The sequence below is a fragment of the Pinus tabuliformis genome, chromosome 7 (assembly GCF_031772625.1).
Source record: "Pinus tabuliformis cultivar Carrire ecotype Pingquan chromosome 7, CPIR1, whole genome shotgun sequence".
Taxonomy (NCBI): Eukaryota; Viridiplantae; Streptophyta; class Pinopsida; order Pinales; family Pinaceae; genus Pinus; species Pinus tabuliformis.
The window spans coordinates 1,579,903,464-1,579,923,382 of record NC_142293.1 but is presented as its reverse complement, the minus strand read 5'-3'; the positions used below and the strand labels follow the sequence as shown (position 1 = coordinate 1,579,923,382).

The window sequence follows — 19,919 nt, the reverse complement described above, 5'->3', positions numbered from 1 at the left end:
AACTCCTTTGTTTATAGGACGGAAATCTCTATACACATTAATTTAAGTAAATATAGAGCTTGAGTCTAATGGTTAAGAGCATGTGTTTCGTCCTAAGATGTTATAAGCTCAAAACCAGAGGGGGTAGAGTATGTATGCCTTCGTAGATTTAGCAAGCAAATCACTCCATGGAAATGGGTCCCTTTAAAGGAAAAAGGGGGGGGCTAGTCCCAGCAGAAACAATTATATTAGGTCCAGTATGTACATATTTTACAACGGTCACATCTATTGCGCAGTACCACAATCGACAGGATTTGATCGCAGGTGAGGTGCGATTTGATCGCAGGTGAAGTGCAAAGAAGTCGACAGCCCCCACCACGCGAACCATGCACTTGGGTGCCATGGAAATGGGTCCCTTATCCCACAAACAAAAAAAATCTTATGCACCACAAACTTGATCATAACCGTAAAATTAAATAATAATAATGTACTCTACCTTTTGAATTTAAACCTATAATCTTTTATCAATTTTTTTTTTTTTTTTTTTTTATAACGCACTTTAACCTTAAAATTATGTATACCACCTTAATAAAGACCATTATTCCCAAATGCATAATTCTACCTAACGTTATTGTGGTCGGGTCTCACATTTGCATGATTCCAGCTACCTCTATGTCACTTGGTTAGGTAGCAGAAAGTCTGCATACTACTTATAAATTCGCTGCAGTCTGCATACTACTTATAAATTCGCTGCCAGTTTAGGCGGTTTGTCGCTTCTAAAATCATACCAAATCTTCGAACTACAATACCAGACAACGATTCACGGAGTCCATGCAAAGCATTGCATAGTCACCCATTTTGACTTCAATTTGAGATGACACGTAATCGTCACACGTGGTCCCGCCGGCTTCGAGACTAGACCAGTGGAGGGAGGGAGAAGCATGGCATCTGCCTTTTTGCTCATCACTCTGATTCATTCGAGATGCTTTATTCATTCATGCAAGCACCTAACCTCCTAAAGCCAATAACCTCAGAAATCTGGGTCTCAAGTGCTTTCGAGCCTTTAGAGCTTCCGAATAAGTCTATAGTTGTTAGGTAACTTACGCAGGTTTTTTGGATTTAGAACCATGGGAAGGGATGTGTTATTCTGGCGTAGGTTTTGGCATGAGGGTATAATAAAGTTAGAGGCGGCCTCGGATTGGTGGGATGAAGTTGATGAATCCCAGAAGTGGCAGGACGGCATTTATTACGCACTCTGTGCTGCTTATTCCCTGGTTGCAGCGGTGGCTCTGGTAAGTGATTTGGTACATGAAATTGCATGTCGGTACCCACTGCATTGGTGGTGTTGTTTTTTATTTTTTCGTTTTTTCTGGTCATATGGAAGATTTCATTTACTCCCGTGGGCACAATGTGGGTTCAACCACGACACCCAAATGCTCCAATAGGTTTTGATTGACATTACCCAAATGCTCTGGTAGATTTTATTCATATACCCACTACACCTAACGCTCTGAAGGGTCAAGGGTTTTGATCGACATACCTAAATGCTTCAACAGATTTTGATTAATATACCCAAATTGTTCAATAGCTTTTGAGCTTGGTTTGAGCTTAGTGTTCAAACATGACTTCATGTTTATTTAGTTAGCCATGTTATCACGGGTTTGGAAAGTATGCACTGGTTGTTTACTAATCATTAATCTTCTTGTTCTTGGTCTATATGATTTATTCATAGCGGTTCCTGACGGGAGGGGTGGGGTTCTTTGAATGGGCAAAAGCCATTAGTCCACCTCTGTATGCCTTGATGAGAGAGCAAGTACCTGCATTGGTGTAGACTCGTTGTTTTTATTAGCAATGGTTAAAACACGTACTTGGAATCGTGAGGTTGGTGTGGTTAGTGTTGTAGGATTTGTAAATTAGGATGTCAGTGTGAATAGGAGTGCAGAATTTGCAAACTAGGCTGTGGATATGCTAGAAGTGTTGGTGCCCTGTAATGGGTTTGCAGGGATAGAGAAGGTTAAAATGCAACTTGGAGCATCAGAATTCATGAAACTTATCAGGAAACTCTCCTACGAAAACAAAAAACTTGAATTAGGCAACGAAATAAAATAAACAGATAACAGTGAGGTCAATGTAGTGTGCGATTTTTTTGGTTGGTAAAGGACTCTTTGTTAATGAAGTGGATCTACCTTTGGCTAAGATGCTGAAATGCTACAAACGATGGGTATCTATTCCACCTAATTTGCTCAACTTGGACTTGGCTTTGTTTGGCTAGATATTTCACATCTGGGCCATCAAGGTCTTTGAGACTTCAAGGCAGTCCCTAATGTGGCACGACTCAGTTTGAGACATTAACATGGCAATATGTCTTTGTAGGGTCTTGAACGTAGATCTCAAAATTGAAAGTCCTGTGATTTAACCTCTTGAATATTGATCACTGTCTCCGTCAAGAGAGTGTTAAGTTGTCCAGTAGGATTCCATAGTTGTTGTGGTCGCCAATCCATATGGCACCCTCGACAAAGGGATGAGGCTGGGGAGCTCATAAAAAATAAGATGACCATCTTCTTAACATCCTATGTAAATGATTAGCCCACGGGGTTTTGGATTGACGGTGAATGGGTGCACTGTTAAGGCACTCCTTGCGATAGGTCACTGGTTCAAATCCCCCGTGGGTACTTAGGTTAGTCTTAACTAGAAAAAAAAAAAACATCCTATGTAAATGGCTATAATAGATTTTCAAAAGTAATGTGGGACTGCTTGCTTGGTTAGGTGGGTAGGTGAGCTTTTGTAAACCATAGGTGTAGGCTGTAGCTATAGGGTTAGAAATAACCCACGTGCTAGTATTGGTTTTTGGGAATGGGAGAATCCAAATGCTCTATTGTAATTTGTTAGAATAAACATAAACATGTAAATCAGTGAGATGACAGGCTTCTAAACAAAATGATGAAAAAGTTTATACAAGGCGTTGTGAAAAGATATAGGCTTGCTTCATTGGTGCGTGATATTGCAAAGGCCCAAATTCCAAAGTGATTTTCAGTGGTAACTCTAAACACAGGTTCTATATTTTTATCCTAATTCACCACATTCATGTTCATTTCTGATGCGAATGCCTGCCTATGGCTGGTATGTGGTTTTAGTATTTGCTATTAAGTATAATTGCTGTGCATATGAACTAATAATGCCATATAAATATAATTGCTTTGCACATGAACTAATAATGCCATTCGTACTGGTTTGGAAAAGCATTTGAACTGTCTATGTGCACACGTATTATGAGCCCTCTTTCGTAAGGAACATGAATGTGAGCCTCTGAGACATGACAAAAAACTGATAGGTTATGAGAATATACTTGGAAACTTTCACTGTTTGTGTTGTAAGGATTTCCAACAGAGTCAGGGGAACTAGTTGAGTTACATTTGGGATGCTGTTACATCTAGTGTAAAGCCTAAAATTTGTTTGGTGAGTTATTTTTTGTAGCAAAAGTCTGGAAATAAACCGATATTCTATATATGTGGTGTTAATGTGGCATTGTTAAAACAGATTTAGGTATTCATCCATTTTGAGGAACAGTTGAAAGGGAAAATTCAGAAATAAGATCCTGATGGAAGGGAGTGTTTTTTTTTTGACATTTTGGATAGCCTGCTAAACGTATCTCTAAGCTAATATATAATTTTGAAAAAACAAAACGATTTTCTGAATTTTGCAGTTCTCAACAACTATATCTTTATCAACATTGGTTAATAGCTGGATCAATTCTTTATCAACATTGGTTAATAGATGGATCAATTGCTAGGCATCTATTCAACTTGGGGGATTCTAGAAGTTTTAGAGGAGTTTGGATATACATATTTTTTAATTTTTAGATTTCTTTGTTACAATTTGCGAGAATTGGTGAAGTTATGGCAGGTAAATTTCTTTTCTTCCATATGATTGTTAGCTAGATGTGTGTTATACTTGAATAGTGTAGGGTGCACATATTCAACTATCCTGGAGTTCTACTTGTGACACCTGGAGGGTATTCAAGTCCATCTGTATTTAGGAAAGCACAAGGAGCAGCATAGGGTAAGGCATCCTTGAGTTTGAAACAGAATTTAAAACTTTAAAATGTAGTTTTTCATATAGTATACGTGGTTGAATGATCTGGAATGATCTATTCTGCAAGGAGAGATGCCATATCTTCTAGGTTAAAGGAATTACTGTAAAGTATGGATGCAAGGAAGGTCAGATAATTAGTAAAGAATCTGAAGAACATAGGATATAAATGCTGCAGATGGTGATATAAACCTTGATTTATGCGTTGGTTGGAGTTAATGAGCTTAATCCACAGTGGGATGCTCTTTAAGAATTATAAAATAACATTTCATCATCTCATGACTTATATGAGATTATACAAATACTCTGCATGCACAACTATCACGTGTTTTATATATATATATATTAATTTACCATTTGTGAGTATTGGTGAAGTTATGACAGGTAAATTTTCATTTCTTCAATATGATTGTTAGCTAGATGTGCTTTTTACTTGAATAATATGATTGTTAGCTAGATGTGCTTTTTACTTGAATGGTATAGGGTGCAGATATTCAACTATCCTGGAGTTCTACTTGTGACACCTGGAGATCAAGCCCATCTGTATTTAGGAAAGCACAAGGAGCAATATAGGGTAAGGCTTCATTGAGTTTGAAACATAATTTAAAACTTTAAAATGTAGTTTTTCATATAGCATATGTGTTTGAATGATTTGGAATGATTTAGCTTTTCTAGGAGTGGCATTTGCACTCCCACATTGAACTCTTACTGGATGTATCCTCTAGTCCCATTGATCTACTTTTGTGGTCCTTCGTTGGACATTAAGCTCAGTGAGCTTGATTGTGGGGAAAAATCCACAGTTAAGTGCGCTTGAGCCAGAGGCGATCTAGGATGGGTGACCTCCCGAGAAGTCTTGGTTACCGGGTGTAATCCTCAGAAGTGATGTTTGACGCTATGTGATCCATTTCACTAGTTTCAATCCCACTTCTTCACCCTTGTGAGCATTACCCGATGCAATGAGTGCTAAGTGGACTGTTAAAAAATCATGAGAAATTAGTCAATTATGACTACCTCTCATGGAAATGGTCCTACATGAATGACTTACTTAACGCAATTGAATCCCAAAAACTGATATCTAATATAATGCATTGCAAAAACCCCTTAATACTTAAATTCAAAAGAGTGAAGGGAACTCTACTTGAATGGTTCACGAGGCATAATACTTGCTAAGGTTTTGCAAATAGGGTAGCAAGCTAAGTGAGCTTGATTGTGGGGAAAAATCCACAGTTAAGCGCGCTTGAGCTAGAGGCGATCTATGATGGGTGACCTCCCGGGAAGTCTTGGTTACCGGGTGTAAGCCGCGGAAGTGATGATTGATGCTATGTGATTCATTTCACTAGTTTCAATCCCACTTCTTCACCCCTGAGAGCATCACCCGATGCAATGGATGCTAAGTGGACTATTAAAAAATCATGAGAAATTAGTTAGTTACGACTACCTCTCATGGAAATGGTCATACATGAATCACTTACTTAACGCAGTTGAATCCCAAAAACTGATACCTAAAAACCCTTAATACTTAGAATTATCTTATCTTATCTTATCCTATCCTACAAGGAGAGATGCCCTATTTTTTAGATTAAAGGAATTATTGTGAAGAATGGATGCAAGGAAGGTTAGATAACTACTAAATAATCTGAGGAATATAGGATACAAATGCTGCAGGTGGTGATATAAGCCTTGAATTATGCGTTGGTTGGACTATTCAAAAATCATGAGAAATTAGTTAGTTACGACTACCTCTCATGGAAATGGTCATACATGAATGACTTCCTTAACACAGTTGAATCCCAAAAACTGATATCTAAAAACCCCTTAATACTTAGAATTATCTTATCTCATCTTATCCTATCCTAGAAGGAGAGATGCCCTATTTTCTAGATTAAAGGAATTATTGTGAAGAATGGATGCAAGGAAGGTTAGATAACTACTAAATAATCTGAGGAATATAGGATACAAATGCTGCAGGTGATGATATAAGCCTTGAATTATGCGTTGGTTGGAGTTAAAGAGCTTAATCCACAGGAGGATGCTTTTTAATAATTATAGAATAACATTTCATCATCTCAGGGCTTAATGAGATTATACAAATACTCTGCATACACAACTGTCAAGCATTTTGATATATATATATTTTATTAATTTTAAATTTCTTTATTACCATTTGTGAGGATTGGTGAAGTTATGACAGGGAAATTTCATTTATTCAATATGATTGTCAGCTAGATGTGCTTTTTACTTGAATAGTGTAGGGTGTACACATTCAACTATCCTGGAGTTCTACTTGTGACACCTGGAGGGTATTCAAGCTCATCTGTATTTAGAAAAGTACAAGGAGCAGCATAAGGTAAGGCTTCCTTGAGTTTGAAACATAATTTAAAACTTCAAAATGTAGTTTTCGTATAGAATACGTGGTTGAATGATCTATCCCACAAGGAGAGATGCCCTATTTTGTAGGTTAAAGGAATTATTGTAAAATATGCCTGCAAGGAAGGTCAGATAACTACTAAATAATCTGAACATAGGATTCAAATGCTGCAGGTGGTGATATAAGCCTTGATCTATGCGTTGGTTGCAGGAAGATGCTTTTTAAGAATTATCGAATAACATTTCATTATCTCAGGGCTTAATGAGATTATACAAAATTACAAACACTCTGCATACTCAATTGTCAAGTGTTTTGATATAGAGCATTAATCCTTTATATTGATGGGTAATCTTTAAGAAATGGTTGAAACATTGCAACTCTGTATGATTGTGATCGATATCATGGTGGTATGGTGCATTAGTGAATCACGGAATTATTTGGCGGATATAATTTCTCTGTATTTATGTTGTATGCCATATGAATGACTGATTTGTTGAGTTTAGTTGGGTTGTATGTACTATGAATGACAGATACAACTCATTCGTATTCAATTGCGGGTACCAGAGTATGGGTGGACAACGCAAAAGATTTTTCATTTTATGAATGTTATTGTAAATGGAGGTAAGGAGTGACATTAGCACTTTTATTGGTAGATTCATGTATCGCATTGCATATACGATGTCCTTATATTTTATCTGCTTGTTTATGTTATTTATCATATGGCAGTACGCGCTATACTCTTTGGATTTCATAAAGATATATTCATTCTGAGGCCAAAGGTAAGCTTATCTCCCCATTCTATAGGTGAACTTATTATAGATTTTTGAAATAAATGCGATCTAGTTTCCTAGTTTCTTATGTCTTGTTTTATTATTTTATAGTACGTTATGCATGTTCATGCATTTGGTTCTTGAATCAAATGTCTATATCCATATAATACACTTTTCCATGTGAGGAAAGTAAAATCATGTGAACTCTAAAGGTGTGCAATATGTTTTTCTGATGGACATTCAAAATTGGGTTCTTGTGTCAAAATGTTAGGTATATACTATATATCATAGTTATTAGAATTAGGCGTAGAACTGGACCAGTCAAGTGCAAAATCACAAACAAGTGGAAAAAAGGTTAACTAAAACATACATAAAATATTCAAATTTGATGAAAAATATATTGTTTTTCAGACTATGGTAAGCAGATTCTGCACTCAAGGAATAATTCTAAAAACCCTAGTTAAATTTGAAAGCTAGAAACCTATAAATATTAAAAACAGAAATGTTTGAGTCCTAGACTCTAGTGTCTACAAACACATACTACAGGAATATAACAACAGCGAGCACACAAATCTGAATTTTCAATCACATTAATCTTCTATTGAATATGGAAAGAAGAAAATACAGTGCAATAGCTCAAAACCAAAACTCCCAATCCAAGACAATTGTGTGCCCTTCATCTCCTTTATAGAATATGAAGATGAAGGAAGATACAATGTATCTGGTCATATTCATGAAGCACTTGAGGTGACTCAGTCAAACCCTAGCCTTAGTCTAATCACCTAGCGTGCCTTAGCTGCAAGGATTATTGTGTCAGGTAAGTGCACCTCAACTGGAAGATGAAATGGAGCATGCAAGCATGAGTCCCCTTCCTTTAAGAACTGCACTCCCACCTAAACTGGATTCTTGCTCATGCAAGCACCCTAGGCAATTTAGGGATATGCACCCTGTCTAAGGTGAAATCATAAATGCATTCTAAAACTGAACTGAACTGAAGCAAACTGGAAATTGCTAAATCTGGAACAGAAATAAACTAGATATAACTGAAGGTGGCAAAACTGGAAATATACTAAGATTAGCGCTTGCATGTGCTCAATACTCGCCTACATAATTGTGCTTCTCTCACACTCTGCTGTGTGGAGGAACCAGGACAAACTGTTGCCATACTGCTGCTGTATGGACTTGAAATAACTGTGCACTTATTGGTGCTGTATGGACCTGCCACTATACCTGCACACTGAGTGCACCCTGGTATTGCGGAGAAGACTGTTGGAGCTAAACAAGGTAAAAATTTAACATTACCTTTTAGTGAGAAAGTGTTACCATCAAACTTATTCTCTTCTTGAACATCTCAAACTTCTCCTTTGCCAGGGCCTTAGTCAAGATATCTGCAACCTGCTGATCTTCTTGAACATACTGTAAAGCTACTGTTCCCTTCTGAACTCCACCAAAGAAAGTGGTACTTGATGTCAATGTGCTTGGAGCAGTCATGGAATGCTGGATTCTCATAGAGTTTGATACAACTCTGATTGTCATAGTAGACCTTAGTTAGCTACAACATCTCACCTGCTAGCTCTGTTATCAACTTGATAAGCCAGATGGCTTTACATCTAGCAGTGCTGGCTGTCATGTACTCTGCCTCTGTTGAACTCAGTGCTACTGATGCCTGCTTCTTGTTGAACCAAGAATCAAGATATTCCTCCTGGACCCAAATTGAAGTAACAACCTGAAGTACTCTTCCTGTCACAAGCATTGTCTGTCCAGTCAGAATCAACAAATCTCCACAGCATCAACCTACAATTTCTTGCATACCTCATACCCTAACATACTGTGCCTTTAACTAATGGGGCATATGTTTTGCAGCTACCCAGTGAATCTGCCTTAGCTTAACCATTTACTGGCTCAAGATTTTCACTGTAAAGGATATCTCAGGTCTGGTAATTTGAAGATCCAATCAACTAACTATACAACGAAGGAACAAAGGATCTACCGAATCTGAATGTGAATCAGCATGCAACTTCAGATTTGGTGTCATAGGAATAGTTAAAGGTTTATAGCATACTTATACTTGGACATATACAGGAAATTACAAAATAAAAGGGCATCTTTGGAGAGAGCTCTTTCTAACTGAACATTAGTCCTCTCCATTTTTTGAAGACAGCAACTCCAGAGAGTGTGGCTTGTTATGTTCTTGGATAATGTATTATATAATAGCTCAGTAGTTATTAACTTATTAATATCCACAACCTTTTGAATTAATAGTTATGACACCTTTCCATTTATATCATGTTATACATACAAAGTTCAAGGGTCTTCTCAGCAGTATAAAATTTAGTTCTTCACATGCAAAATGTTTTCAACGTGTCTTCAAGGTAAGAATTTCTCCTTCACAATTATAGTCCTGTTCGTGAAACGTTCTCTATGTTACAGTTTTTATGTCACTGTTTTGTTGTTCTCATTTAGGCTTTAGCATCTATTAATTCTTACATTTTCATGTTTGATTTTTACTTGTAGGTTTTAACAGTTGTTCTGCTAGATCTTCCTGGTCTTTTGTTCTTTTCTACATATACATTACTTGTCTTGTTTTGGGCTGAGATTTATTATCAGGTAAGTGTAGTACATCACATTTGCCTTGCATAGTTTGTTTTCTTGTTTGGATGCACAATTGAAATTTTGTATGTGGTTGAATTCCTAATCATATCTTCTCTAAAAGGCAAGAAGCCTTTCTACAGATAGTCTTCGGCCTGCCTACTACATAATCAATGGTGGTATATATTTTATACAGGTATACCCTGCATGACATGCTATTATGTTTGTAGTTATGCTCTTCTAAACATACTACTGACATGACAAGAACTATTTCAGGCTTCAGCTACAATTGTTTTGATATGATGGATGCTGGATACCAGTTTACTAAAGTTCTGTAACTTTTAGTTGTGTCAAATTCTATCTGACTTTTTATGATTCTGCTTTCTTTATTTTATTTTAGGCATGCATTTGGATATACCTTGGGGTAGAAGATAACAGTGCATCTGAGGTAGTTGCAAAACTGTTCTTTGCAGGTATTAATGTCTACCTTTGTTTGGAAAATTTAGTATCCTAGCTTATATGTATTATAATCACACATGTTGCTGTAGCTTGAACTTTTGTATTATAGATGCTGCCTCTGTTTATGACAGTTGCAAGTAGAGAACTCTTCTAGATTAGGTGCTCATTCTGGAGGACCTTTACTGAACACAGGTTGTACTGACTTGGAAAATGTGTGATCCCTGCAGTTGTATCACTCTTTGCTGCGCTGGTTTTCTTATTTTATGGTGGAAGGTAGTGCAATCTAGCAGAAAATATTTTTCTTTATTCACCGTTTCTGAAATTTAGTATTATGGGTGGATCAATATGATTAAAACAGCGGGGCTTTATTTTTTAAGCTTTTTTACACTATTGCTGCAGGCTTTTCTTTATGCTTAGGCGTTTCCCAATTGAATCAAAAGGCCGGAGAAAGAAACTAAATGAGGTCTGTAAATAATCTTTTAATTGTTAAATCCAGATGTTCTTATTCATTTGTAGATTCTAAAGTTTGAGTATTTTTAATGGTAACTTTAGTTGGAAAAATAGCGTTTGTTATTTGAGCTGTTTATTTGTTCCATATCTTAGTGTCATCAGTGTTATATCAATTCATTTCTGAATATGTACGAAGTTGCCAACCCCACGCGGATCTCTATCTGTTTACAAGAATCTGAATATATTGCTGAGAATGGATTGTGAGTATTCTCTTGATGGTACACCATGTATGTTTTATGAATACAGAATCGATAGTATATGGCTAATTTCCATAGCAGAGACAGTTACAAGTTGTTCTTCACTGGCACAAAGATAGACATGGAATTTATTTGGTTGAAACAGATACCATTTTCATATCTGGCCATTGGAATTGCCTACCTGGCATTTGTCTCTTGTCTTCTTTGCTCTGAGATGAGCACAGGTTAGAGCTAAAAATTTACTGGAAAAGCTTCATTCCCAATCCTTTATGTCCTTAGGCTCCCAGTCTTCTGGAATGTTTCTTTCATTGGCTTACCCAGGGGTTGTCTTGGCTAATTACTTTGTCCATTAGATGTTGACATTATATCATGCTTCTCGCCCAGGAGTATGTAATAATTACAGAATTCCAATGCATGTGCTTAGCTAAAAGTAAAAACAGAGTAGTCAGTCACAAACAGAACAATTAGTTGTAACTGGAATGTTCAGCTGCAAACTATCTCAGAGAACCATAATCTCATGTATTCTCAGAGGAGATATAGCTACTGAAGCATCATTTATGTTAGGCACATTTTTCATTGCTGCACTTCCTTTTTGTTGTAAGAAGTATATACACTCAAAGTGCTACATTGCATTATTGTGTATTTGCTTTTGCAGTCCTTCTGTATTTATAGTTCTAGTTGAGGACCTATTGAACATGCGATTACAAATTAAAAAGTCAGTCACTACCCAATAGATAGTTGTAAATGGATTAGTATGTTACAGTTAGACGGCTACAAACTCACAAATCAGTTTCAATCTGTCTCAGCAATGATAAGCTAAAATTGCTCATTCTGATTTGTTCCCAGAGGAAGTATTTTTGGAGCACTAGAACGTCATACACCCACCATTCATTGCTATTTTTCTTATGTAAGGGAAATAACCATGACCAAGGTCTATGCATACTGTTATGTTATTTTTCTTCGATATCAATGTGATCCTTTTGCTTCAAATCCAGGAAGATCTACTGAGAAAACAATAAAAAATTGAATGTTTAAGGGCAAGTCAATGACAAAAAAATAGCCATGCCCAAGGGCTATGTTTACTATTGCGAATATTTTTATGTGATATCCATTTAATCTTCTTACTTCAAATCCAGGAAGATCTGATGAGAACACATTACAAAATTGGATGGTTAAAGGAAAATCAAGAAAGTTGCAACCACAATTAGTTGCAGAGTATATTAAGCAATAACTACATTTAGATCATACATTCTGATACGTTTATTTGTGCATCATCAAGCTGTCTTGTTAACCATTCCTTCATTGCTGGACTTTATTTTTTGTTCAAAACTTCAAAGTGAAAAGCCAAACTCAAATGCTACCTGTGTTTGGCTATATTTCCTGTGAGGAATTGGTTTGAATGGACTGTTTCAAGGAAGATCTTGCTGCAGTCTTTGGTCGTGAGGTCTCCGATTTTAGTTTGGCTGAGATTCAAGTCTGGACTCTGACTGAGTCCTGCTGGGATAACGGCTGCTATTGTGGTTGGCGGTTGTGCTGCTCTCCATCTGGATATTAATGGGAAGAGGGAAGGATCCTGCGAAGTTTCCTTGGAAAAATATATTTGTTTCTCCAACCTCCATGTGATATCTAAGTAATACCAATATAAAGCAGGTTCTCTCGATACTATTCTAGTGCACTGGGGTTGTAGTCCATGCCATAACACAAATTTCAAGTTGGGTGTATTTAAAAAACTTAAAATTATTTAAAAAAGCAACTGAAATACCTTTGAATATCTATCCTGTTGTACAGTCACCAGGGTTCAATAATAAATAATATATTTGTTTCTCCAACCTCCATGTGATATCTAAGTAATACCAATATAAAGCAGGTTCTCTCGATACTATTCTAGTGCACTGGGGTTGTAGTCCATGCCATAACACAAATTTCAAGTTGGGTGTATTTAAAAAACTTAAAATTATTTAAAAAAGCAACTGAAATACCTTTGAATATCTATCCTGTTGTACAGTCACCAGGGTTCAATAATAAATATAACCATCAACGCCTCTGTACTCAAATTTGAAAGTCAAAATTGGTCAATGTTAGCTTATAGAGGGTTGATCAATCTATAAACTTTGTATTCTATCATAGAGACCTAGGTACTAATTGAATACAAAGTCAAACTGGAGTGCAGAGGAAATATTAATCTAATCCTACCTACTACTCATGCCTCTAAGTTAGATGTTCAGAGTTGAGTTAAGTTGACCTCGTTTAAGGGAGCCTAGATTTTGAGAGACTAGGTTTCGACCCTGGGTTGATGCAGTTCACTTTAAAATATGTCCAGCACGTATAGTAAGTTGTATAGACCTTATTAACAACATATATTGCTATTGAAAGTGGCAGAGTGGAGTTGAACCTTCTTCGACCGAGTTAGAAAACCAATAACCCTAGAAATGATCTGTTACAAGGAGATTTTATCCTGGAAATAATGTTATGAGAGGGTTGATCAATCTATAAATCTATCAGAAGCTTAGGTACTCAATTGAATACAAACTGAAGTTCAGGGGAAAGAAATATAAGAATCCAATCCTACTATTTATGCTCCTAAGTTAGAGCTTTACTTGAGTTAGGTTGATGTCGTTTAAAGGAGTCTAGATTTTGAGAGACTAGGCTTTTGGCCCTGGGAGGATGCAGAATCACTTTCCAATATGATCAGCACGTATTGGAAGCTGTATAGATCTACCTCATTAACAACTTTTATTGACATTGAAAGTGGCAGAGGGGAGTTGGACCTTCAATCGATTTAGAAAACCATAACCCTAGAAATGGTCTGTTACAATGAAATTTCATCCTGGAAATAATGTTAGTCTATTTTTCAGTTATTCGGTAAGTATATGTTGTCCTTTAATGTGTGTTTATTCTATTTTCGAACACTAATGAGGCCTGTATTCTGCTTATTAGAGTAAAACCACGATGCAAGTTAAATAATCTAACTCTTAGGGTTTTCTAATTCAAACTTGGTAATTATGTTTACACTAAGAAGCAATGTGCATTCTTAATCCCAGTATGGATGAGATTTGTATTCTCTATGTCTATAAATCAAAACGGGCAAAAAAAATGAAAATCTATAACACTTAGGTCCATCTTAACCCTGGATCTTTTAAGCACCAGGGAATTTGTACTTTGATTTCTTTTTGCTCTCTCACAGTGCTTGATAGATCTAGAGTTGAGATGGATCTATGTATGCTGGTTCCAACCCCAAAATGCCCATTATGGTGAAGTTCTCCTTGAGTTCATGGCAGGATGCAGCTAAGCACTATGCTAGTGTGTAAAGCAGTGGTAGGTGGCATCCTTGCTTTACAGTCCCTTTTGAATGATGAAGAAACCTGTGTTCCATTAAATATGTATTGTCATTCAGTGTGTGTAATAGCTACTCCTCCCTGGTAAGTCATGTGCTTAGACATTTTAACGAAGATAAATCTCTTTCGTATCCCTTTCTTCATGTCCAATCTGATCAGAGTTTTACTTTTTGTTGCTTCCATTTGAAACTGGTGGTGATAGATGATAATAATAACATAAATGCTCTTCCTCTTAAATAAAACTTTGTTCAGTTTTAAAATGTTGGTAACACCATTGGTGTTGTGAATTTTGTTGGAAGATTGCTTTCGGCGATGCAGTTCTCCTGTGGACTGTAGCCCGGTATGTGATGATATGGTTTTGACTTGTTGACAACTCGTCATGTGCAACAAGACCATTACTGACACTAAAACCAGAGACTTCCCATTTTTTGAAATGGCATGGTTTTACTTGGTGATTATCAGACAGGAGAACAGTTTTAACTTTTAGCTGGGTGCTTGTGGATTAAAAACTCTGTATATGGAACTATCATCTCATGTTGAGTTATTGCATGATAATTAAATATTGAGGCTTTCTGTCCATGTCTGTAAGTTAATATGAATATTGTTTTTCTGCAGGTTGGCTTTGTTACAGCTATATGCTTCACTTGCTTTGTCGTAAGGTGCATTGTGGTAAGGATACTGCGTACATTCTGTATTTTATGTGTTTTAGGAGGGCTGGTTGATATAACCCTTACCCGAGTGACAATGCGAGTAAGGGATGGATAACCTTCTAGCCCAGTGTAGATTCAGGTCTGATTGGGTTTGACCTTCTCTTTCCTGAGCTTGAATTTAAGAGTTCACCAGTACAAATTAATTTACGAGTATAACAAATTTCTAACTTTTTCCAGCAAACTACTACTATTATTCTAAAAGTATAGAAATCTATACAAGTTCTGGCTATCCCACATTTATTGCGAGGATCGGTCTGCAGTAACATGTAGCTCCAATATACCATGGTCTTCAGACTTCATACCAATGGGAGGTTGTCCTGCTGTTCCACATTTGTTCGGAGGATTGGTCTGCAATAACATATATCTCTAATACACCATGATTTTTGTACCAGTGGGAGTGCTGCGAGAATTGGTGTACCATGGTCTTTGTAGCACTGGGGTGTGTCCTGACTCCTGCTATTCGACATTTGTTGGGGGGATTGGCCTGCTATATAACATATAGCTCTAATACACCATGATTTTTATACTGCACAATGATTTTTATACAAATGGATTATGGGAGTGTTGGGAGAATTTTTATACTAATGGGAGTGCTGGGAGGATTGGTCTACAATAACATATAATTCTAATACACCATGATTTTTATACTAATGGGAGTTTTGGGAGTATTGGTCTGCAGTAAAATATATATATATATACACACCGTGATCTTTATACTAAAGGCGGTGTCCATAGAGAGTGTTTACAGAGGTAGTGGGCCTCATACTATTATAATGGTTGTTGGGTGAGCATGCTTGTTTGTTCAATGCTTCCGTCTGGGTGAGTATGCTTGTTTGTTCAATGCATGATCTTAACAGAGGCAGTGAGCCTCATACTAACATAATGGTTGTTGGGCAAGTACTTAGGCGAGTATGCTTGTTTGTTCAATGCTCCCCTCTGGGTGAGTATGCTTGTTTGCTCAGTGCTCACCTTAAACAATGCACTCCTCTTGGTGAGAATGCTTGTTTGCTCAGTGCTCACCTTTTGAAAAAAGAAAAAGTAAAACCTTTTTAACTGGTTACACCTTGCTTGAGCTATTGAGAGAACAGGATTTTTATTAATCCATATATTTTTGGGGGGGGGGGGTGGTACGTGGTGTACGGGAAGTCCCTATTCCCTCTTAAATCCGTCAGCTATAGACAACCAAATTATCTCATATGATCACAATACAAGTAACCAGTTTGTAAGGTTCATTATGTTGAGATCCATCTCTGTATATGTTTGGCAGGTTGCTGTTTCTGCATTTGACAAGAATGCAGACCTTGATGTTTTGGACCATCCTATTCTTAATTTCATTTACTACATGGTGAGTTAGCTCACATCTTATGGTAAATATGCATTTTTGATGGGGTGTCTTGTTTATGAGCCCATTTTGTTAAACTCGTAGATGCCAAGTTCATAATCTCACAATGTTGTTTCTTGGCAGTTGGTAGAGATTCTTCCATCAGCACTGGTCCTTTTCATCCTCCGAAAGCTACCCCCAAAGCGAATGTCAAATCAGTATCACCCAATTCATTGAAGATGATAAATCTGTCAAACTGCCTTCGGCTGTTAGATCCTTGATCCACCAAGGAGGATAATTGCTGGATTGCATTACCTGTTTTGGTCTTTCTAATTAATTAATTTGTAGTGGTGCATCAACAGGATGATGATGTCCGAGTAATGATGTAGGTGGTGGTGCGTGTATTTAGTATTTTTGGAGAGATGGTGTACATTGTTAAGAGGCTGTGCTGAGGAAGTTGAATGTCATTTTTTTCCTTCTGTATGTTGTAATGCGTTAGGGAGTTGATTTATATTCAACACAGAAATCTAGTTACTTGGGCTCTTGAATATTCTGAAAGTTACTAAAGCATTATTGTGTGTTTAAATTTTCAGAAGTGGTTGTTCATTTTGAACTTATACATATATTAGAGTAACAGGACCAGGCTCTCTGAAGAGCGGTGTGCATTTTTGGTGGAATGAAAATTTTGCAACGCATCTGAGTAATGTCGAGGTTATCTTAATATTCATATTCAGGTCATTGCTTTATTTTTTCTTGTTTCGTAATAATCTTTTCTCCAGCTTTACATTGTTGCAGATACTTTAGTGGGCAATTTTATATGAGAATTTGGTTCTGTTCTTGGACTTCAGATCCTTGCTTAGTAAATAAAAAATTTCAAGCACTCCATCAATATTATATAATTAGAACAACATTCATAACATTCTAGCAAGGTTGGGATTCTGCCTTTCTCTTTAATTAAACAATTGTACTCCTAGTACCGACAGGGACTCTGCCCATTTTCTCAAGTGCGTGCATGAATTTGTAAAGGCAACGGCACTACCATTGCCTGTATTCTATCAATCACCAAAAGGTCAAACATGCTGGTGTTCCTGTCTTTCCTTGCAAAGTCTTGAAATGGTAAATCCGGTAAGGGCCTGTTCAATCCATTTGATAGTCCAAAATCTATTGGGTATCATGTTGGTATGATTTGTTCATTTGGCCATATGAAAAATGGGGTATTGTTTTTTGGATCGCTCACTATGGAATAAATATTTCCTTGCCCAATCTTAATTTTACGAGGGAAATGTTGCTCAATTTTACTTAATTGAGTTGAGAGGGAAATGTTGCAGAGAGGCGCTTTACTTTTCAATACAAGGAAAACATGGCTGGTGGTTAAAAAACTAATAAAAAATACAATATTGACTTAATATACTGAAAAAGAAGCGAGAAAAGTGCTCCTAGATCACCATAATTTTTAATTTTGTTGAGTTAAAAGGTCAAGAAAGTCGGTAGTGTGACAAATATTTGGAAAATTAGATTGAATGTGACTATAAGATAGACAATCTAAGAGAAAATGCTTTTCAGCAACCCTAATAGGATCACATATGTGACAAACTCCTTTATCTCATGATGTTTTAGGAGTTGATCAACACTCAGATTCATTATGAAGTTCACTATCTCATGGTGTTTTAAGAGTTGATCAACACTTAGATTCATTATGAAGTTAACGAAAATTAGTTTTAATCTTGACAATGTTCATTTTCTTTTTAACACTAGTCTAGTCAAGACAAAGGCAATGCTCATTTTATTCTTAACACCATCTCTAGTCAAGACGGAGAGATAATTCAGGTTTTTAAGTTTGGGGTTGATCACCTCTTTATAATATTGTAATTTCTTTTTTCCCTCCAGTTCTTTATTTCCTCACAATTTCTCCTTAAATTTTGAAGTAATAACATTTTTAATATTATGCTAATTCTGCTAGATGATTTCCTCCTTTATTCTCCAATGGTCTCGCCAACATTGGGCATCCTTATGCCAGCCTCAGTTAAGTCGAGAGTGGGGATTGTGGCTCAGTTTAGGGAACTTCTTGGAATCCATGTTGTATAACTTTTTCTTATACATAAGATACCTAGTCCTAGTCATAGTCATGCTTTCAATATTTGAAACCCATGTGTCAATCAAGCGGATAGGGTAGGGAGTATTTCTTTAATTTTGAGGTTGTAGGGTATTGGAGGAGAGAGTCATCATTCTGTGGGATCAGGGGACGAAGTGTGGAGAGAGAGCAGGGGATGTGGAGTGGACTCTGGCAGTGGTTGTGGTATGCCTGGAAGGCTTGATTTTCTCAGAATCTATGTTTTGTGTTTGTGGATGGATTCCTTATGTTTTCACTAAGGCATGTGTTGTGCTTGTGTGTTGTTTTGCTAGAGAGAGTTTGGTGGAGCTATGATACTTAGGTGCTTGTTGAGTTGATAAACCCGTAAAGGCTTGCTCACCAATAAACCACCTAGGCAGTGGCATGCCTCGGGGCTAATAAACCATTGAGAACTTGTTGGGTTGATAAACTATTGTTATGCTCAGACACCCAGGTGCTTGCTGAAAGGAGATTATAAACAACCAAGCGCTTGTCTTGGGGTTGATAAACCATTTGTGTGCTTATGCAATAGGCTAATAAACCACTTGGACAATGGGATCTTAAATCCTGTGGTAGCTAATCCAAATGAAAAACCTTCCATTGTACTATAACCCTTCTTCGGAATTGAGCTGGGACTCTTTGTGTATTGGTTGAACCCTTGTGGTGGTTGTTTCATTGAATTGAGAGTTCCTGTGCTGCTACAGCGAGGGGTTGGTTGGCTTATGATTGGGTGGAGAATTGAAGTCCCACTCTCAGTTGCCAGTTATTTGAAGATAATAAGATAAGTTGCTTGTATACTTGATGCATTGAAAAAATGAACATTGTTGCTATGTGATATATACATGTATTAGTAATATATACATTTAGTGGAATGAGGCTACGGCACAAGTTGTTGATGGTGGGGAAGGCCAATGTGGCTTCACCTTGAGTTAACCAAAGGGTACTTGAATTCTATAGTTGGTTGAGGCTCGAGTTGAGTCGAAGAGTTTCCTACTATATAGTTAGAAAGGTGTTGAATTTCCACGATGAGCGCTTAGTAGCTAGCATGAGGCCATTGCAGGACGACCTAGATTGTTGGGGCTCCTAATTCATTCGAGGGTTAGCGACCGATGAGATAGTGGCTTGATCATTACATACATGTATAAAGTTGTTTGTGTCGGGCAGAGGTCCTTGAAGAGCGCAAGACATATTCATTGTTGTTGGCCTAGACAAAGATTTTGATTGATTGACAACATTAAACTTTCGTTGACCTAGATTAGGGTATTGTCTAGTCGAGGTAAGTCGACTGGTTGGGTCGTTTTCAACTAATCATGTCTAGTTGTGCTAAGTTGGCTAGTTGTGCTAAGTTGACGAGTTGGGGATTATCTCGACTGTCCTATCACGATGACTGATCGTGATATGTAAATTCCCGTGGATATTTAATTGGACAGTTTGTCACAACAAATCTAATAATAATATATTAAAATTCTGAATTTCTACACT

At 37.0% G+C, this 19,919-nt stretch overlaps 1 protein-coding gene across 1 annotated transcript; it reads left to right on the top strand.

The window, feature by feature from the left end:
* The first annotated feature begins 705 nt into the window (after positions 1-705).
* On the top strand, positions 706-17,018 carry LOC149254110 (tobamovirus multiplication protein 1-like). Its single transcript, XM_089460067.1, has 11 exons — positions 706-1,271; positions 6,967-7,057; positions 7,163-7,215; positions 9,721-9,813; positions 9,920-9,991; positions 10,196-10,268; positions 10,482-10,527; positions 10,654-10,717; positions 14,912-14,965; positions 16,274-16,351; positions 16,472-17,018. Exons 1-11 carry the CDS (start codon positions 1,107-1,109, stop codon positions 16,562-16,564), a joined length of 882 nt encoding a protein of 293 aa, XP_089316193.1. The 5' UTR covers positions 706-1,106; the 3' UTR covers positions 16,565-17,018.
* Positions 17,019-19,919: the final 2,901 nt, after the last annotated feature.